The 22,242-nt window shown below is 41.5% G+C and overlaps 1 protein-coding gene across 2 annotated transcripts; it reads left to right on the forward strand.

Annotated features, from left to right (window-relative positions):
• Positions 1-5,411: 5,411 nt before the first annotated feature.
• rrm2 (ribonucleotide reductase regulatory subunit M2) lies at positions 5,412-12,235 on the forward strand. 2 transcript variants are annotated; one of them, XM_072251219.1, is made up of 10 exons: positions 5,412-5,695; positions 5,802-5,873; positions 6,210-6,362; positions 7,682-7,798; positions 7,883-8,016; positions 8,098-8,192; positions 9,707-9,840; positions 10,292-10,396; positions 10,605-10,718; positions 11,697-12,235. In XM_072251219.1, exons 1-10 carry the CDS (start codon positions 5,603-5,605, stop codon positions 11,847-11,849), a joined length of 1,170 nt encoding a protein of 389 aa, XP_072107320.1. In that variant the 5' UTR covers positions 5,412-5,602; the 3' UTR covers positions 11,850-12,235. The 2 variants fall into 2 exon arrangements, with proteins under 2 accessions (XP_072107320.1, XP_072107321.1); XM_072251220.1 differs by lacking the exons at positions 5,412-5,695; positions 5,802-5,873; positions 6,210-6,362 and adding an exon at positions 7,444-7,582.
• Positions 12,236-22,242: the final 10,007 nt, after the last annotated feature.

The following is a 22,242-nucleotide window of genomic DNA, read 5'->3' on the forward strand; positions in this document are numbered from 1 at the left end:
GAAAGGGTGCAGAGGAGATTTACAAGGATGTTGCCTTGATTGGGCATGCCTTATGAGAATAGGTTGAGTGAACTCAGCCTTTTCTCCTTGGAGTGATGGAGGATGAGAGGTGACCTGATAGAGGTGTATAAGATGACGAGAGGCATTGATCGTGTGGATAGTCAGAGGCTTTTTCCCAGGGCTGAAATGGCTGCCACAAGAGGGCACAGGTTTAAGGTGCTGGGAAGCAGGTACAGAGGAGATGTCAGGGGTAAGTTTTTTACGCAGACAGTGATGAGTGCGTAGAATGGGCTGCCGGCAACGGTGGTGGAGGCGGATACGATAGGGTCTTTTAAGAGGTTTTTAGATAGGTACATGGAGCTCAGAAAAATAGAGGGCTATGCGTAACCCTAGTAATTTCTATGGTTGGGACATGTTCGGCACAACTTTGTGGGCCAAAGGGCCTGTAATGTGTTGTAGGTTTTCTATGTTTCTGTGTAAGTACCAGCTCCATAAAATACACGTAATCCCTCTTGATATTGACCAGTCCACCCTTGTTCCCAATGTGGTGAATCATAGCAACCTCCTGCAGGCCACGTACAGTACTTCTTTTGAATTACTCTCACTGCAATCTGCAGCATGTAATTTCCCTTTAAGCAATGTACTTTTAAATCAAGTTAATAATCAATGGATTTCACCATCTTATGAAGGAATCGGCAGACCTAATTCTCAAGCAAGCAGGTACGGCATCTTTAAGTGGACGATGGCTGATCTCCATTGCGAGGCAGGAGGGGAGGACTCCAAGCCAGGCTGAAATACAGAGGGATGATATCCCCTATATCCAGCATCTTGTTAGCAAATGTGCAGTCACTGGAGAACAAAACTGGGGACCTGAGGGCAAGATTGCTATATTGGAAGGAAATGAGAGGTTGTTGTGTTCTATGTCTGAATGAGATTTGGCTTACTCCCAGCACCCTAGATACAGTGATCAGACCCAAAGACTTCCCGATTCACAGGATGGACCAAACTTCTGATTCGAAAGAGGCGAGAGGCGGATCTGGGAGTATTTCATGATAAACTCTTGGTGGTGTTCCAATGTGGTGGTTTAGTTGAGATCGGGTTCCCCTAACCTTGAACACCTAATGGTCGAAAGCTGATAATTGACTTTCGGAGGAGAAAACCGGTCCTCATCAGAGGATCAGAAGTGGAGAGGGTCAGCAACTTTAAATTCCTTGATGTTATTATTTGGAGGGACCTGTCCTGGGTGCAGCATGTAAGTGCGAATATGAAGAAAGCACAGAAATACTCTAGCTTCTGAGGAGTTTGCAAAGATTCTGTGTGACATCTAAAACTTTGACAAACTTCTATAGATGTGCAGTGGAGAGTATATTTACTGGCTGCATCACAGCCTGGTATGGAAGCACCAATATCCTTGAACGGAAAATCCTACGTAAAGTAATCAATACGGCCCATCACCCTCCCTACCACTTAGCAGAATCAGAATCACAATCAGGTTTATTATCACCGGCATGTGAATTAGGAATCGGCTGGCAGAGGGGAAGAAGTTGTTCCTGAATCACTGAGTGTGTGCCTTCAGGCTTCTGTACCTCCTACCTGATGGTAACAGTGAAAAAGGGCATGCCCTGGGTGCTGGAGGTCCTTAATAATGCATGCTGCCTTTCTGAGACACCACTCCCTGAAGATGTCCTGGGTACTTTGTAGGCTAGTACCCAAGATGGAGCTGATTTACTAGATTTACAACCTTCTGCAGCTTCTTTCAGTCCTGTGCAGTAGCCCCTCCATACCAGACAGTGATGCAGCCTGTCAGAATGTTGTCCATGGTACATCTATAGAAGTTTTTGAGTATATTTGTTGACATGCCAAATCTCTTCAAACTCCTAATGAAGTATAGCCACTGTCTTGCCTTCTTTATAACTACATCAACATGTTGGGACCAGGTTAGGTCCTCAGAGATCTTGACACCCAGGAACTTGAAACCGCTCACTCTCTCCACTTCTGATCCCTCTATGAGGATTGGTATGTGTTCCTTCGTCTTACCCTTCCTGAAGTCCACAATCAGCTCTTTCGTCTTACTGATTTTGAGTGCCAGGTTGTTGCTGCGGAACCACTCCACTAGTTGGCATATCTCACTCCTGTACACCCTCTTGTCACCACCTGAGATTCTACCAACAATGGTTGTATCATCAGCAAATTTATAGATGGTATTTGAGCTATGCCTGTCCACACAGTCATGTGTATATAGAGAGCAGAGCACATCTATATGAAGCGTTGTCACCGGAAAACAGCATCCATCATCATGGACCCCCACCACCCAGGACATCTTCTTTTCTCACTTCTGCCTTGGAAATACAGGAGACTCAGGACTCACTTCTCTCCAATCCTGGTGTTCCTGACTAGGGTCAAGTTACATAGAGGCAAACTGCGCATTGAAACTTTGAACTTTGATGATGACAGTTGCAATTATTGAGGATAGAATGAAACATACAACTACTTCCATTGTCATTTGACAATCTCATTTTTTCTCAGAGACACCAATTGCAAAGTTCCTTTTCCCTTCAAATTTGCCCCAATGCAAACATTTGAAAGGCCGATCAGGTGTAGTACTACTCTAGCTAAAATTATCTCATGTATCATCTGAAAAACGTATATGCATGTGAGTGTCATTACAGCATCAGCTAGTACCTGTACTCACTGCAGTCCAAAAAGTCATGCTCGCTGTATAACTGTCCTGATGCAGGTTTTCTAACTGAAAACATTGACAATTCCTTTCCTTCCACAGATACCCGTCAATCTGCTGGGTTCCTCCAGTAGTTTGCCTTTTGTCTCCATATTACCTTCTAATATTCTTTGCATTTTAATCTCCAAATGGCCTTCTGGAAAGTGGGCTGAATTATTATGCTATGAAAATAGAAGTAGAAATGTTGAAGAAACACATGATTGTGCACATTTGGAGGATTTGTTGGCTGAGTTTCAAGTTGCAGTCATGGTCATTGACTCAGGAAGTGGGCCAGTGCACATGCTCCTTTTAACATCAGTGGTACAGTATTAAAGTTGAAATCTTCAAGTTCCTCACCCATATCCTCTGCTAGTCCAACCACGTAGATATCATGGCCAATAAAGCACCTTTAACTCCTCAGGAGGTTAAATAAGTTTGGCATGTTGCTGTTGACCCTCACCAATGTTTTTGAAAGCCTCCTATACATCATCGTTTGGTTTGGCAGCTGCTCTGCCCAAGACTACAAGAAACTGCAGTGAGCTGTGGAAACAACTCAGCATATAATGAAAACCAGCCTTCCTTCTGTGGACCTTGTCTACACTTCTTGCTGCCTCAGTAAAGTGTAATAAAAGACCCCCATCCACCCCAAACATTCTCTCTTCTCCCTCCTTCTGTCAGGCAGAAGATAGAAAAGCCTTAAAGCATGTTTACTAGGCTCTAGGACAGCTTCTATCCTGCTGTTACAAGTCTCCTGAACGAACTGCCTGTACATTAAGCTGGACCCTCGACCTCACAGAGTATGTCTGCCTACACTGTACTTTCTCTGTAAGTGTACTGTATAGTACATTCCAACATCACTTTTCCCTTGTATTACCTCAATGTGCTGATGAAATGATCTGTATGAGTGGCAAGCTTCACTGTACCTCAATACTTTTCATAATAATGGAGATATTTGCCAAAGAGTGAGAAGACTGTTCAATGAAGACATGCATTGATGATAACCTCCATCATCTCTTTCAGGGTCCCACCACAGACTTTCGTTTGAGGAAGAGAATGTATGAAAATCAAGACCATATATGTGGCACAAAGCTCATGGTTTACCAAGCAGCAGTAATCTCTGCCATCCTGTACCTTTTTGAAACATGGACTACCTAGAGAAGGCATCTCAAAGTTCTGGAGAGGAGTCACAAACACTCTCTCCACATAATCTTGCTAAAGCACAGGCAGGGAAAGACAGAAGGCATTCACCCTAGCTTCTGGGGAGCGGTTAGAAGCCCAGTGTAAATAATGGGAAGATGCTCACCCTTTCCCAAGCCACCACCTGACCACCATACCAAGCACCCCCTGTTCTATCCATGGCGGATCTGTGGATCACATATTGCCCTTTAAACCCACAGTGTAGGAATGAAACGACCCCTGACACTGTCTGGGAAGAGAAGCTAAATGGGGTTGTTTTGCTTGGCAGCATTTGGTATTAATCTGGGTAAAACAGAGATTGCAATGGGTTTAATATCCTCAATTTTTGCTCAAACCTTCTCATTCTGTCCAGCAAACTCAGCAAGAAATACAACTGCATACACTATCAGCAGCTTGATTGAGCTTGGTTGTGATGTGTCTGTGATCATATAATCTGCCATCAGACCTGCTTTGTTCAGTCCCCAGAGCACATACGTCCTTTTCAAAACAGGTCACTAGAAGTTGATCAGAAATGATAACCACGCCATTTTCTTTTCGTTCACTCCAAGATCTGCGGTCTTTGTACTGGGAATTCTTTCCACTGCAGTTTCAGATAAAACACGGTTAATTTTATACACCGACCTCCAGGGGTGCTACAAGAGCCACTGGGAATGATCATTATACGGTATTGCTGCCGGGAATGATTTGATTAAAATTCGGATTTTCGAATTGTTCGTGGAAAAATCTTTAATTTATATGCGCGTTTTGATTGTAATTCTATTCCCTGCATATTGATAAAGGGAATAACTGACTTACGTGAAGTTTTGCAAACGATTGTCTTTGGATTACGTTACACTGAAAATATTCGTACAATAAGTTGAAAATTCGTTCCACATTGTTAGTAAATGGAATTGTGAACATAATAAAAATCAAACGACAGGATTAATTCTGTCAGAATACATCCACTAGTTAGTCTTGCACCGATTTCAGATTGTTTTGTTTTATTGCTCCATTACACCTCTGCGGAATGTGCTTAAACTTCTTGTTGCACTTCATCACTATTGCAATAAAACTGATTAATATTTCATCCAAACGGTAAATTGCATGATCACCAAGATTAGCCAAATGTCAAGGATATTTCCTTTAATTTAAAATCGGTTGGTAAACCGGTAATGACTTGCACATTTAAAGGGAACAGTTCCGGCGAGATTTTTTTTTAAATCGTAAGATTTAAATATCTAAAAATAATATAAGAAATTAATACATTGTGAAAAGTGATACATTGAAGTATTTCCCGCCAAACTGGTGAATATCATTATTGTTCTTTTTGTCCGAGGGTTTCCGCGCTCAAATCCCCCCACCCCAGCAGGCGGGTGCTGTTGACAAGTTGAAACTCCCGCGAACTTTTGGCGTGTACTGATTGGCCACCAGACACTTGATACGTCACGTCAGGGGCGGTTCCGTTGCTACTGATTGGAAGGATTGGAATCCGCGCCAAATTCGCAAAAGCATTTCAGGGAGAACCGGCGCGCCAAACCTGGTATTCATAGGAAGACGGGTTTTGGTGTATTCTGTTGAAGTAAGCACAACTCGTGCTCTGCCACTTTTGCAGACTATTACATAGGTTAACGCGGTTTTTCACCCAATTTGAAATCGTTTCTCCTACATTTCCTTTTAACAAATTCACTTTTATACCTCTCGGTTATCAAAATGTTTTCGCAACGCACTCCTCTCGCTGCCAAGAATGAAAATGTAATCTTTACTCAGATGAATGACGTCTCTCTCAACGACAAGGAAAATACGGTAAGTAGGAGGAAATTTTATTTCTCTAAATGTGCAATCCTATTATTTAAAGACCGATACGTGGGATAAATGGAGGAGTAATTTTTTTTTGTTCTTCATTCCACAGCCGCCTTCTGTAAACAGTACCCGGATTCTGGCCAGTAAAACAGCCCGCAACATCTTCGGAGATATTACCCAAGTGAGTAGCCCTTACGGTCGGCTCTGTTAGCCTTCCCGGTTCCCGCTAATCCGAGTGCGCGCTTGGATTGTGGCGCCAAACATCGAGGACCTGCGCCTCTGGTATGGTTGCAAAATCCCAACGAATGCGTTTCATCCTGGGAGCGAATCCGCCTAACCTCGATGTTTGAACACATTTAAGCCTTATGACTTAAAATACTTGTTTTTTTCCTGTCAGAATGGGGAACCAGAGCTGATTGGCGCCAAATGTTTCTACCCCCCTCCCTTTCCTGGAGTAAGGAATCTTGCTGCTTTGTGTACAGTTGGTTCTTTAACAGTGATTTTTTTTTTCTTGCAGATCATACCTGAAAACCTTAACGAGTCGTCGAGTTTACAGGATGAGCCTCTACTAAAAGAAAACCCCCGCCGTTTTGTCATTTTCCCCATACAATATCACGACATCTGGCGGATGTACAAGAAAGCTGAAGCGTCCTTCTGGACGGCAGAAGAGGTAACTTTCCTAATAGTTGCTGATGAGTCTTTACAGTAATTATTTTTCTTCGCTTTTCAGTACCTGTAGCACTTAATCTTTCAGAAACCCTTAATTGTTGTACCATCTGAGCTTCATAGTGGCCTTTTGTATTACGTAACAGCGGAATTTGGGTATTATAGCTGACAGCCGAGAGGAGGCGCTTGGAGGCTTTAACATTTAAAAGCTGAAGTTAAGTATTAATGTCAACGCTCGTCTAGTTGAGCGGGAATGTGTGCCACGTAGGAGAGGAGGGATGAATCTTGTAACCTGATTTATGACGCGCAGTTCAAATCGGAATACAGTCGAGTCATCGGCGGAAGTTGCAGTAACACTTTAAATAATCTTAAACAGGATAATGCAATCTTCAAACGCGAAATTATATGTTGATTTTATTTTCATCCTGATTTCATTGGTTTCCCCAATAATAATGAAAATACTGCCCTGGTCTAATTAGTCTTGTACGTGACCTCTACAACTTAACCGCCCTTGAGCTATTCAAGCGGCCTTACAAGGTGCCAGCTATCAGAGAATACAACTCTTTAGGCACAGCCCGTCCTGGCTTCACATCTAACAAACTAACACACACTTGCAATATTTGCACAAACAAAAGATATTACAAATGTTTACAGTGGGTAGTATTCATTAGTAGTTTTTGTTCTTGTTTTTTTCCCTCTGCAGCCAGTTTGATTCTAACTTTCATCAGTTTTATTGATGTTGATAAATCCTGGGCATTGCAAAATCTTGTTGGGCAATAGTTTAGTTTTGCTGTTCCCGTTGATCCTATGCCATAAACCCTGGACATTGCAAAATCTTGTTGGGCAATAGTTTAATTTTGCTGTTCCCGTTGATCCTATGCCATAAATCTTGAGAATTGAGCAATTGTGCCTTATTATTGCACACATCAAGTGGTGGCATCTTGTTTTGTCACCAGCTTTCCTCGTTTATGTCTCTCATCCCAAAAATAAATTTGCATAATATGCCATATTACAAAATCTGAATATGATATATATTCGTTTCTTTTATGCACATCTTCCCATTTTTCAGGTCATCTCTGTTCATGTCTTTGATCCTTGTCCTCCATCTTGCATCTTTTTTAAAACATTTTCAAACGCCAGACTTGCCCTTGGTTTTCTGATTCCATGTGCACATTTCAAAAGCTACAGTTTCATAATGTAGCTGAGAGAATGTTAAATCTTGAGGTTTTTAGCCAGAATTTTGCATTATTTTGAATTGGCAACCAGTGTTTTCTTGAAGTTTGTGACTGGCTGAGTACTAATGTGTATAAATTTCTCTTTCAGGTTGATCTCTCAAAAGATCTTCAACACTGGGAGTCCTTGAAACCAGAAGAAAAGTACTTCATTTCTCATGTCTTGGCTTTCTTTGCAGCAAGTGACGGCATTGTAAATGAGAATTTGGTAAGATGTAATGTTTTTAGCTGGTATTTTGTGGTCTGATTGTTTTGGTGCATTATCACTGATCTTGCTTTTACTTGTCAAAAGGTTGAACGTTTCAGTCAAGAAGTTCAAGTTACAGAGGCTCGTTGTTTTTATGGATTCCAAATTGCAATGGAAAATATCCACTCTGAGATGTACAGTCTTCTTATTGACACTTACATCAAAGATTCTAAGGAGAGGTAAGTGGATTGTCAATGCAGCTTCAAATTATCACCTCTTCTATCCATTCAAGCATTTGAAGTATTCATTTTCCTTCACAGAGAATATCTGTTCAACGCGATTGAGACTATGCCCTGTGTGAAGCGGAAAGCTGACTGGGCACTACGTTGGATTGGTGACCATCAAGCAACGTTTGGTAAGGACTGACAATCTGTATCATTTGTAGATGAATGAGAAAAGAGCATGGCCTGGAAGGAGGGCGTCCTTGTTCTCCTGAAACAGTGCTCTAGGTGCGCTCAATGGTTGGGGGGGGGGGGGTGCTTTGCCTGTAATGGACTGGGCTGTATCCATTACTGTTAGGCTTCCATTCAAGGGCATTAGTGTTTCCATACCAGGTTGTGATGCAACAAGTCAATATTCTCTTCACCACACACCTATTAAAAGTTTGTCAAACTTGGATGATATTCCAAATCTCTGCAAGCTTCTAAGCTCTCGTGCCTTCTGTGTAATGGCACTTGCATGTTGGACCCAGGACAGATCCTCCATTCCCAATTAACTGAGGAAATCATTGATCCAGTTGCACAAAGAGGTACTGAGGCCAAAGTCTATGAGGCTTATTGATTAGTTTTGAAGGGATAATGTATTGAATGCTGAGCTGTAGTCAATGAAGAGCATCAAGATGTATGCATCTTCAGTGTTCAGATGTACCAAGATTGAGTGAAGAGCCAGTGAAATGGCACCTGTTGTAGGCTGGTTGTGGTTGGTAAGTTGGAGCAGATCCAAGTTGCTTCTTGGGGAGGAGTTGGTATGTTGCATCACCAACCTCTCAAAGCAAAGTATTGGATAATAGTCACTGAGGCCCTGTTTCTGGAACCTCCAACTGCTGAAGTGAGAGGTTAAGATATTGAACACTTAAGGCAGTTCATCAGCTTGGGTCTTCGCTACTCAGCTAAGTACCCAATCTGGGCCAAATGCTTTCTGTGGGGTTGACCCTGCTAAAGGATGCTCCTATGTTGGCCTCAGACTGAAATCACAGGGTTGTTGGCTCTGTGTTTTGACATTCAAAGTGACCATAAAAGACTGAGCTCATCTGGGAGCAAATCATTGTCATTTGGTGTAGGAGGTGATAGAATTCAAGCCCCACCACAGCATCCTTCAGTGACTTGCTTAGTCCCCTTGGTAATTATTTCCTCATGCTCCGATTCTCAGCTCGTGCAGCAGCAGGAGAACTTGTTCCCTAGCAAAGATTTAGTGATTGCACTCATTTCTCTTGGGAAGGAAATATGAGGCAGTCTTTCAGACTAAGTTCATTTTCAATTAAGCGCTTTTGCATTTTAGTTTTTAAATAACATATGTTTTTATTGGAAAACACTCAAGCCTGCTTGCCAGTATATGTGGCAGAAACAGCCCTGAGGATTTGAGTGGGGTTTGGTCTCTAACCATGACACTAGACTTAGAGCTTGATTCTTGCACTGTGCGGGACCTTGATTACCGTTGGTTCCAACCATGGACCATGGTGATAGATTGTCAGTAGTAGATCTCTACCAGGTGAGAGTGAATCTAGCACTATGCTGCTTCCAGGAAATACAAACTCTTGGGATTGTAATATAGAATTTGCACTGAATTGAATAGCCTATTTAGCCTTGCATTTATGACAAAAGTTGTTAAATTCGCATCTTGAAGTAATGTTGATTATTTTATGTTTACCAGGTGAGCGAATTGTAGCTTTTGCTGCTGTTGAAGGAATCTTCTTCTCTGGATCCTTTGCTGCGATTTTCTGGTTGAAGAAGCGAGGTTTAATGCCTGGGCTGACTTTCTCCAATGAACTCATCAGCAGAGATGAGGTATGACATTCAGGTGGTGTGGATTTTGATTTAGTACCTTTTAAAATTACAATTTAGTATTGTTTACTCTGAAATAAAGTAAATAAATCTTTGCATTGATAACCTGGACATCACAATTTAATTATCAATGCCAATTGTATGCTGAAGGCAAACAATTTTGTTTGGTTTCTGAGTTCATGATCTGTTTATGGGCCCATGTCTTGAAGGGGCGGGAGATATTTTGTTCTGCATTGCAGCAACTATGTTTTTCTTTGTAAAATGGATTTAGTTTCTCATATTTCCCCCCCCCCCCCCCGCCCAATCCTAATTGGGGGGTCCTTTGGTTAAGTTGTATATTCCTGTTGGATTTGTATTATGATGTATTTATGAAGTTTCATTACATGCCGTAGTACCATAATTGTAACCCAAACACAAAATCTTAAAACCTAAAGGTGGTGCTGTAATTTTGCAGGGTCTGCATTGTGATTTTGCTTGCCTGATGTTCAAACACTTGGTAAGAAAACCTTCAGAAGAGAGAGTACGAGATATCATCCAGGATGCTGTTTATATAGAACAGGTAATTTTAAAAATAAAAACTTGTGTACATTTCCACAGAGATGATTGGAGTTGTGTTTAGTGGGATCTGATTAGGGTTGGTGGTGATTGGGTCAGTTTTAATTTTGTCTTTAATAGCAGTTCTTTGTAGGATATGCAGTTGACATATTTCTGGGGATCTACATTGTGTTATTTCCCATTGAACTTTTTCAGTTTTTTTTTCATTCCAGGAATTCTTGACAGACTCTTTACCTGTGAATTTGATTGGAATGAACTGCACCTTAATGAAACGTTACATTGAATTTGTAGCTGATCGATTAATGTTGGAACTGGGATTTAGTAAGGTATGATGCGCGAACATACTAAAAGTAGGACTACACCAGCCTACTTTTCTATTTCAATAACCTGATGCAACCTCAACCCTGCATTTCCATTTATCCACAGTAATCTTTCATCCCGTTAGCAAGAAACCTTGTCTAGAGTTCTATGAGTTTCAGCCTGTAAATTTTCACTGTGCCAATTAAATACTTAAATGTTTGTACTTTTTTGGGGGGGTGGGGGAATTTGTGGTCTCCGAAGTTTCACCCCCTGCGTCTGGACCATCCCCCTAACTATTCAGACTCCTATCCTTTACTCTTCCCTGTTAAGCCTCCAAGCTGGCCACTGGCCTGGCTCCTGCAGCTGTACCCTAATAGTATCCAAGGGCCAGGAAAGGGATATATACTTGTTGCTAAGAGGTTTGGCCACAGCTGAACTCTTCAGAAAATGACTTGTCTGAGGTTTGCACCCAGCTGGTTAGTCCAGAGTCCATCCAGCTCCAGTTCCTTGACCTTGTTAGTCAAGACCTGAAGTTAGATGCATTTTCCACAGATGTAGTCATCGGGGAGACTTGGGTACCCTACACCTTAACAGGAGGAGCATTCCACTGCCTTAACTACTGCTGTGCCTACACTTGTACCTTTGGCTCTAACTTCTCAAGCTTTAAGTTCTCACCTCAACCTGTTGAGGCAATGCCAGCGTGCTCTAACACTGGCCCACTCAAGCAATAGCTGATTTGCTTGAGCCTTGCTTTTTCTTAATGGCCCTTGCTAAATTAGTAATAATCCAAGTAATCTCCCACTGCAGACAAGTCCTGACAAACCCCACTTACTACTTGAAGTCAGCACGTTCGTTCTTGAAGTCCACAAGTATCTATTTCCAACATAATCCGTGATTTCCCACCACACAGACATGCCAACAGGCTCAGCTCACTTTTTTTAAAAAAATGTAGTTTACTTTGTTTTAAACGTCAAATTGATTTGTGTTAATGACTTTCTTTGTAGATCTATAGAGCTGAAAATCCATTTGACTTCATGGAGAACATTTCTTTAGAAGGCAAAACTAACTTTTTTGAAAAGAGAGTTGGCGAGTACCAGAGAATGGGTGTGATGACCAAGTCAGTTGATAACTCTTTCACACTGGATGCAGATTTCTGAAAGGACTGAAGATCTGTATCTGGGACAAAATGGGATTGGAAAAGCTGACTTTTGTTAGTTTCATGTATGAGCGACTTTCAGTTTGTATTAATGACCTGGTTTGTACTATGAGTTGCATTCCATAGAAATTGCACATTTTAATGTTTTCAGTAGAATATACCATTTCATATTTGAAATAACATGTACATACAGTAATTATGAAGTTTACAGCACATCAGTGTGCCTATCATTTTGTTGTAGAACCACTTGAGTATGCATTGGTACTGTCAAGTGTTTTATTAAGGAGCCCAAGTAGCTTCAGCCACCTGTGTTTATAGCTATGTTCAGTGGGTTTTTTTATGTAAATATGTCAAAATGCACTTTCTGAATAAAATTTCAAATATTTACATTTGTTTCATCTTGTTTCACAAAGTAGTTTCTAGATCTTCCTAAGATACGGTAAATTTGTCATGTCTTGTATCTACTTTTTAGTAGACCCCATTCCCTATTCCAAATAGGGAGTGAAGGCACTTATACGAACAGTTTATTATAGATGATCAGGGAATTGCAGTGCTAAGATACTTGACTCTTACTGCAGAAAATTATTTGATACCAGTTTAGTGGACAATTGTGTGCAAATGCAGTGATCTAATAATGGAGACTAAAAGTAATGGGAGTGTAGTGGTTAGCATTTCATTTTACAATACAGTGTTCTGTTCAATTCCCACTACTGCCTGTAAGTTTATTTTCTCCCTGTGACTGTAGGTTTCCTCCGACAAGCCAAAGACTGACTGATTGGTAGGTTAATTAGTTATTGTAAATTGTCTCTTGATTAGGCTGGAATTAAATCAGGATTGCTGGGCAGCACGTTGAAGAGCCTGTTCTCTGCATGGTATCCAGCTTGTGCACCAGCTCTGGGGCTGGATGGGAAAATGCATACGGATCAAATAGACATTGACAGAATTGTGGTTTCAATGGATTATCTATTTTTATAGAGAATGTATGCAATATGCAACCTGAAATTCTCAGTCTCCATGCATACTTGAACTATGGAAGAAAACCCTCAAAAGAATAAATGACAGGAAAAGAATGTAAACCCCATAGCTCCCTACATGCAACCCCTCTACACTTTTTGTAGTATAAAACAGCAGTTCACAATCACTGGGCTGCGAGGAAACTATATGAATCAGATGCACCTTTTCCTCATTCCCTGTCACGCACTGTTGAACTTGAACATAGGGTTGCCAACTGTCCCATATTTGCCGGGTCATCCTGTATATTGGGTTAAATTGGTTTGTCCCATATTTCCCCCGCTAAGGTAGAGCGTTCCTATGAAATATTTCCTGTTGAAATGGCGTGAAGTGAAGCAACTGAATGATATTAGAAGTACACAGCCTGTAAAAAGTAGAAATAATATATAGTATTGTCGGAAAGATGAAGGCAAAACCGATTTGGTGGGGGGGGGGGGTGGATATTGGCACGCATGCACACACAGGTGCCTGCACAAGGCTTCATGGTAATCTTTATTGGGGTAAAGTGCCCCAGGATTTGACTGCTACTTTTATCCCGTATTTGGGAGTGAGAAAGTTGGCAACCCTAACTGTAAGACATGTTGAGGTGAGTTTACCCTACACCCACCCCCAGTCGGCCGGTCGGCAAGAATGTTGTCAATATTAAATCGGTCCGCGGTGCAAAAATGGTTGGGGACCCCTGGTATAAAACATTGGCATTCCCATCATCCACCATGCAAGCCACAGCAAAGACTCAGAGCCTGGTGTACAGTACGTTAAAAGCTTAAATTCCATCAATTCAATGTCCCTCTCTCTAACAAGGAAGAGGGGAGACAAACTCACTCATTTATAGTCAGTTTGAAGAACTGCTTTTTATTTTGTGTTCCCCAACTCAAGAATTGGCAGCAAACTCATTCACCGCAACACCAGTGAGAATTCGTGTCCACCCCGAAGGCATCCGACTTAAGACTGAACCTGGACATATGGAAAATGTGGCCGATTGGTGCGCTCCAGGAGCACCACATGCTGCTGCACTGAACCACAGTTTGAGTGTCACTGTAGATCAAAGACCTGACAGGACCCCAACCAGCCTGAAAAGGAAAATGGAGACATTAGAAGAGGAAGGATTTTAACGTGCTCATGGGCTGGGAGAATTGTCCTCTAGTTCCATCTGGAAGATCTTGGCCTTTGCTGCTCAACTTAGCGTTTAATAAAAATAAAATGCTGGAAATATTCAGGTCAATGTTCACTCATCAGACGTGAGAGGATGTAGAAGGAAACAAGTTTAAAGGTACTGAGAACACAGGAGTGCAGGAACATGATGCTATAATTCCAGTGCAGTCTGAGGAGTTTGTACGTTCTCCCTGTGACTGGGTTTCCTCCCACAGTCCAAACATACCAGTTGGTTGTTTAAATAGATGGGTTGCTGGGCAGCACAGAAGGGCAAGTGGATAGGATAAGCAAGGGCAAGGTGAAAGGCAGAAGCAATTCAGATGGCAATAACTGCTTAGGGGATGCTTGCCTGATGTGGGTTTCTCTGTGTGCTATTTCAGTCAGACTTTGGAAACAATTCAACTACAATCTGTAGACAGTAGCTGTCTAAATGTTAATTCTCTGACTATATTGAGGCAAGTTCACACTTTGTTGCTCCTCTGTTCATCAAATCTCACTGGTCAAGAAGGTCAGATTGATGGTTCAAGTTTCCATGAGGAGTTGACTTCGTGCCAGCAACTTGTACAAGTTACTGCAGTAAAAAATAGTTGATATGTAAACTTAATAGAGCCAGCTGAGACTAAACCTGCAGTAATGAAATTCAGCCCTAATCGGTGGTACAGGTCGAAGTGTCAATTGGAAATGCTGACTTAGAGCTTGCTTCCATGGATAATGCATGACCCAGAGTTATTCCTACAGATTGCTTGTTGCTCCAGACCCCAGCATCTGTAGTCTTGGATCTCTCTTCATTCTGATTTTTGTTGAATGCTCTAATATCTATATTTCTATTGTGAAGATGCTGTAAATTACCTAGCAAGTGCTGGGAACGTGCACCTCATGTCACAAGTCATCTCTCCCGCTCCATGTATTTGCTATCCATAGCAATATATCTAACTCCCTGCTCTATTCATTCATTCCCACCCATCCCTGCCTCTACCCTTACACTTTCCCCAGCAACCGTAGAAGGTAGGATGCATCATATATCCCTTCACCTCCTGCACCACCATCCAGGCACAAAAATACCACTTGCAAGCGAGGCAGAGATTCACCAGCACCTCTTCCAACATGGTCTATTGCACTCAGTGCTCAGGCATGACTTCCTCTACATCAGCAACACCAGGCATAGTATGTATGCTCTGTCAACAATGGGATCCTTAAGCTTCCAATGGATGTAATAATCATGCAGCTTGGTAACAAGCCCTTTGGCCCAACTTGGAACATACTGACTTGCCCAGTGAGCTAGTCCATCAGCCTCTGACCCATAGCCCTCTAAACCTCTTGTATCCATGTACTTATCTAGACAGTTTTTAATTGTTGCCTCAGCCATGATTTCTGACATCTCATTCCCAATACGCATCACCATTTATATGAAAAAGCTGTTCCTGATGTCCCTCTAAAATCTCTTGCCTCTGATCTTAAACTTATGCCCTGTTGTTTTAAGCACCCCTCCCCCACTGAGAGGTAAAAGTTCTCTGAGTGCAGTCATCTTATACAACTGCAAAACAACTTTCTGACTCCTATACTCTATATCCTGATAGATGAAGGACAGCATGCCAATGTGACACAGCTTTCAGCTAATTTACACTTGTATTCCTCAGTCCCTGTGTTCCAAACCACTCCCTAGGTCTCTACAGCTCACTGTGTATGTCCTACCTTGATTTTTAACTCCCAAAATGAAATACCTCTTGCTTATCTGTATTGAAAACCATTTCCCAATTCTTAGCCCACGAACCTAGCTGATCAAGATGCCCTTGTAATTTTTCATAACCTGCACGATCTATATTCCCATGTATTTTAGAATCATCCACATAACCACTGTACTAAAATTACTCTGCCTTGTACATTTACATCCAAGTCATTTACATAAATTGCGAACAACAAAGATCTTAGAAGTGAGCCCCTTGACACAGCACTGGACACAGGCCTCCAGTCTAAGAAACAACCAGCAACTATCACCATCTGCTTCCTGCTACTAAGCCAAGTATGATCCAGTTGTCTTGCTTCCCCGTGGATTCCATGAGATGAGGACCTTCCAGGCTAGCTTCCCATGAGAGAACATGTCATTTCAAGCTCCTAGTAATTTCAGCTTCTCTTTCACTTTCCCTTCCTTTACCATCCTCTCTCTCCTCAGGTTGCTCCACTACCACAGGTCAAGCTAGTAGATCAGCTCTTCATATTTTGCTTGATTAGCCTACAACACAATGATAGGAACTTTGGGATTTATCAGTTTCAGGTAACCCACACACCTGTGTTCTATACTTGTCCATCCAGGTTTATTCAACTTTGTCATCCTCTCTCCCACCTGGCTCCACCTGCCCATAATTCCACCCCCCTCTTCACCTGGTTCTATCTGCCACCTCTGACCTACCCTTACCTCACACTTTCCTCTTCCCACTTAGTCCTAATGCAGGGTCTCGAACTGAAATATTGATTCACAACTTCCGCCTCTACAGATGCTGCCTGACCTGTGTTCTGCCAGGGTTATTTTTTTACCCCTGATTCCATCATCTGCAGTGTCTTGTCTTCAGTCTTCATTTGTATTGTGAAGGTTATGCAAATTACCCAGCAAGTGCAGGAAATTTGCCTCTCATGTCTTCTCTCTTCATTCCCTGCAACACATTACAGACTTAAATTAGGAATAATATCAGTTTTCTTAATATCTCCTACACATCCATTATGTGTCTGTTCACAAAATACTGGCAAATGCACATATATCTCACACAACTTGCACGTGACAATAGGAAAAAAAGATCTAATATGCATAATATCAATAGATACGAATCAGTAACTAAATAACTAAGATTATAATAATAGTTTAATTCTGATGGTATTTTAGTTGTTACTTGAAATGATGTGATGTATCAGCGTATGTGACCAAATCACTGAGATTGCATATATTTTACAGCAGAGGGCACTCTCCACAAGTACATTCAAACAATGCTGTGTAACACTTGCATTATGGACCAAACAGGCCCTGAGGCTGGAAGCTGTACTTCAGTTCTATGGGTTCTGAGAGAGTCACAGGTGGTATCCACAAATTCAGCCACAGGTGGGACAGTTAGAGATGGAGGGGTTAGGTGGACATATAGGATATTGCACGTTGCATACACCATTTGTGCTTAGACTCTATGTGCTCCCCCATGGAGAGACCAAAATAATTCTGTGTCTTCAAGTACTTCTGCAGTTTGACTAGTGTTGAGGCAAAGAGAAAGTCATATTCCTTTGGGAAAGCAATTCGCCTGTCCTGGGAATTGCTTGTTGCGAGAAAGGTCAGAGTGAAGTGTTTGTTTTACTGGAGTCTGGAGTTAGATCTTTAGACAATATGACCCACTCACCAGGGCAAGTCAACATGATGATCATGAAGAGGATGCTGGCATTTTAATGTTTACCTTGTCTGAGGATTTGGAGAATTTTATGGAAGAGTTGGTGTTGATGGTATCCTGTTAATGACATTTATTTTTGGGTCCTCCTATAGTGGAGGTCATCTGCGCCAGGCTGCAGACAGACATGGTTTGTAGGGAATCAGTCTGACAGTCTATGCTTTGAAAGGGTGATTGGTGCTGTGGAAGTTGTGTTAGGGCAAGGGTTAAAGACAACGTTGAGGCAAGGATAGTTGTACCAGTTGTAGTCAAGTGAGACCTTTGAAGTACGACTGCTGGAGACACCTTTGCTTACTACAGATGAGATAGGTGAGGGTGACTGTGGCAATGTGTGTTCAAGCCAGGCAAGTGAGACCTCTAGATCAGACACTTCTAGAAATGTCTTTTCAAATAATTGACTTTTAACGTCTCTATTGTGACAGGTCTTCCTAAAACTGCCCCATGCTCTTGCCAGTCACCCCTCCCTTTTTAATTAAACAGATGTACATCCATATTATGAGTGGAAGCATGCTGCATTATTGTTTCCAACAACAGGTACTTGAAGCCAAGACTGAAGTTTTGATCTTTGCTATTTGCCACCTTAAGTGATCACCATACATTATCAGTTTTGGATAACCTGGACATCTATTTTCTGCCCAGATACAGAAGTATCTCATGATGCCAATGCTCCTGACACTTCTTGTCACCTTAGTTATAAAAGTACACCATGTAATAACTGGCCAGATTGTTTGGTGTGCTCTAGAGAGGGCCTATACATTCAGAAGGTGGCTTGCCAATATGTTTCTACCCTGAATCATAGTGAGTCTGATTTTGTGTTCTTATCTGATAACACAATTCCAACTGTAAGGGAGCACAGGACTGCACTACCCATAGGAATGACTCTTGGCAATGCAACTGTTTTGAGGGACGGTATCAACCTACTTAGAACAATTGCCTAACTATCCTGCTCTGAAGCTGCTTCATAGAGATAGGGGTGTTACTGTCAGGGGATGGGTCTAGATTTAGGTAACAGCATGTGCAATATCTATATTACTGGTGGCCCTCTCAATCCCGTTAAGTACATGTTCAGTACAGAATTGTGGGCCGAAGGGCCTGGATTGTGCTGTAGGTTTCTAAGTTTCAGTATCTATGTTAATGGTACTTACTGAGTATGAGGCCTTCAGGGCTCTCGCTGACTGCCATGGGCACCCCTTCTAAATAGAATCTTTGGCCTGACTCTAAACCAGGTGCGTAGGCCTGTCTGCATCATACCGTGTGGGGATGCCATTGTAAGACAATGTTTCTGGATTGTGATATTCCTGTTCTGAAAGCATTACCATGGCTTCAGTGCTGCTGGAGAAATTGGCTAATTTTATAACCTTAGCACTACTTGAAATGAGCCAGGATATCAATGACATTACAGCTGAAACGCAGGCAATCCACACCGTAACCCTTCAAAATCGACTTTCTGTTGTCTAAGAGGGGCGGTATTTGTGCCATTATTAGCCAGGAGTGTTGTACGTACATCTCTCATATCAACAGCCAGCTGTCCCTGATGAAACTTCAAAGACTCTGCACTATTGAAATTCAGGAAGATTTACGTTATCCTATACAGGACAAAGAGGAGGGAGTGTGGAGTTGTGTTAATGCAACGGTTAAAGGCAACGTCCAGGCAAGAATAGCCTGGGGCAGTTGTAGTCAAGCGAGACCCTTGAAGTGAATCCGCGGTAGTGACTGTGGCAGTGCGTACTCTAGTCAGACAAGTGAAGCCTCTGTAGTGAGACCTTTTTAGAAAGGTCTTCCTAAAATATAGCATCCCTTTAGGGGATGCCAGAGTCAGATGAGATAGGAATAATGGAAGGATGTGAAATACACGCAACAATTAAGGAACAATTGCTTTACTAACTTCAAAGTGTCAGCTTACAAAGTTCCTATTAACTTTTAACATCTCTCTTGTGAATGATGATTGAAATTGCAAGTAAGGAATTCAAACATATACAATTTACCAAATGGTTAGTATCTGTAACAGGTAAGACAATTCTGTGTTAAAATAGCGGCTTTCTGTTCAGGCTTCAGAACAGTGAGGATGACAGGGGTCCATGCTGTTCTTCTTGTGCACAAGTAGTATAAATAGAATGCTTGCGTCATTAGAGTGCATGTGTTCTGGGCCCAGTTATTTTAGTTATCTTATTTAATTTTATTATCGGCAATGAGTGTGCCAGCTGAGCGGCTGCTGGCAGCTCGCAAGTTGGAGAAAAATAGAAAAAAAGTGGGTCTTTGGATTGGGAGAGTTGGGTGGGTTGAAGGAAAAGGAAAGGCGTGAGGTATGTGACAGAGGAAGAGAGAGGAGGAGGGTAGTGCTGGGAATAGGGTGGGTAAGAAATGTGAGATGGAAGAACATGTTCATTCCTTTGTGTGTGTGTGTGAATATGAGGAGGTGTCTCTGTGTGTGCCCATGTACATATGTGTGCTAAGTTCACACGGCCGATTCTGGTCTGGCGTCATCTTGGATCAATTGCCACCGGACCAAGTCCTTGCTCTGTCAAGACCAAAGACCATTCTGCCATTCTTCTACGCTCATCATTTCTAAAAGGACATCAGGCAAACATCGTGTTTGATTTGCATATTATTTCCAATGAGCAATTTTTGAATCACAATTTAAATTGTGTTTAAGTGCCTTTGTCTTGGAATTCAAATACAAAAATTGTGTAACATTTGAAAAGAGTAGCAGATGCTAACAAAACCAAACAGATGAGATCTCCCTCCAAATGCACTTGATTCTCATTCCCAAGGTAAAGAACTTCCAAAAGCACACTGGTAGTTTCCATCTTTTAGTAAAGTGCAATATTTCTGCAGTGACTCAGCAAATGAATGTCGATGATATCAGCAATGGCACAAAGCATCGTAGTCCTGGGTTCAGTGTTCGGTTTGTTTTGAATAAACTGATCACTAGCATTGGTGGGAGCAGCAAATGGCATCTCAGAGCAGAGATGGGCTGGAAGTGCACTTTAGGTGGGGATAGTTGCTAATGATGGCTTTTGCAATTAAGTAGTTTTGAGACAGTCCAAACTTGTATCCTATGCGTAGAATAGTTACTGGGATGGCTGGGGATAAGGGCTGGGCTAGAGTGGATTGTTCTTCAACTGCTCAGTCATACCTGAATCATGGGTTTGAGACTCACACGAGAGAGTACAGCAGGTGATGCAGTGTGGAGTTTGCACAGTCTCCCTCTGACCACTTAGATTTCCCCCAGTTTCCTCCCTCATCCTGAAGATGGGCTTTTCACTAGGTTGATTGGCCATTATAAATTACCCCAGGGTAGGTGGGTTGTATGCTAAAGGGGGAATTAAGGGGTATGTAAGAGAGAATAAGTTATGGGGAAAAACAGAGGAATTGGATTGATCTGGGATCTGACATAGACTAGAGAGACTGTAAAATCTCCTGTGAAATTAGAAGAATATGAAAATAAATCAGGCAACAGAGAGTGGGTGCAGTACTTTTGAAGGTACGGTGTTTTGAATGAAATTCAACTGCTTTTGTCCCTGTTGTTGGATGTAAGTAACATGTTCCCTTGATACAGAGAATGGCATTACTGGCAGTGGCTTAGGCATTATTTATTCCTCATTTTCAATATTTCCTTTACTTTCTCTGGCAGGTGGTAGTTCCAGTTTCACCCCCTTACGATCACTTTCACCACTTAATCTGCTCTCTACTCACTTACACCTACAGTTCTGTTTATTCCCCTGGTTTGGCTTTGCTCTATTTAAATGGCATTCACCTCTAACATTTTCCAGTTTGAAATTTATTAACCTTGTTTTCTTTTCTGCTAAACATTTTCAACATTGTCTGTTTTTATTTCACTAATGAATAGCTGATCTATTTTGTTTTTTTGGAAATCTTGGACTGCGCATATTAGCTTCGCAAACATGTTCAATTGGCCACATGTCATGGGTTGGCTGAGGTCATGCTAAATGGTGTATAAATTGTTTTTGTTCTGACATCAGTAGAAATGAGCGTCTTAATGAAAGGACAGGAGAAGACAGTATGGTGAGAAGATGGTAGATTCAGTATCCAGGGACCCACTGAGAAATCACTATAGCGCAAAGTATGGTAATGAAGAATTTTTTCAAGAATACAATTAAATAGCGTTATTAAATTATTTCAAGCTATATTTAGGGAAGAAAAGGGAGGTTTTATTGGTGAAAAAAAACTCGCAATTTGATAAGTGCTGAAAATGACTATCTGACTTTGTATTGGCTCTGGATTCTCAGACAAATCAAAATGGTTATATCATCTTGTCATTTGAATCCCTATTATGTGCCATCTATCTTATCTGTCAATGACCTTGTAATTGGGGTATTATAAACTATTAATGGGAGTCAAAGCTCATAAAGGACATAAAGAAACTCTTAGCAGTGGTCAGACAAGCAAGAGAAAGGAGCGTCATATGGATGTTCCAAAACATAAACTCATAAACATGAAAACCCAATTTAAAAGTTGAGCTCAGTGTAGAGTTATATTCTATCTGAGAGTTTAAATCAAACACAAATGTGGGCATTAGTTCCAGCTTTTACAACTAACTAATACTCATTAACATCACTGGCTAGTCTTTTGGTGTGAATCTACCTTTAATTACTGGTTAATAGGAAAGGTAAGATTATTTGAAAGATGAAAGTATAACACATATTCTGATATTCTTGAGGTTATCATTGTGATATTAAAATTATCCGAATGAGAGCTGGAATCAAGTTTATTATCCCAGAATTATTTGATGTGAAGTTTGTCCCTTTACAGCAGCTGTACTGTGAAAAGACATAAAAATTACTGTAATTA

The sequence above is a fragment of the Mobula birostris genome, chromosome 2 (assembly GCF_030028105.1).
Source record: "Mobula birostris isolate sMobBir1 chromosome 2, sMobBir1.hap1, whole genome shotgun sequence".
Lineage (NCBI taxonomy): Eukaryota > Metazoa > Chordata > Chondrichthyes > Myliobatiformes > Myliobatidae > Mobula > Mobula birostris.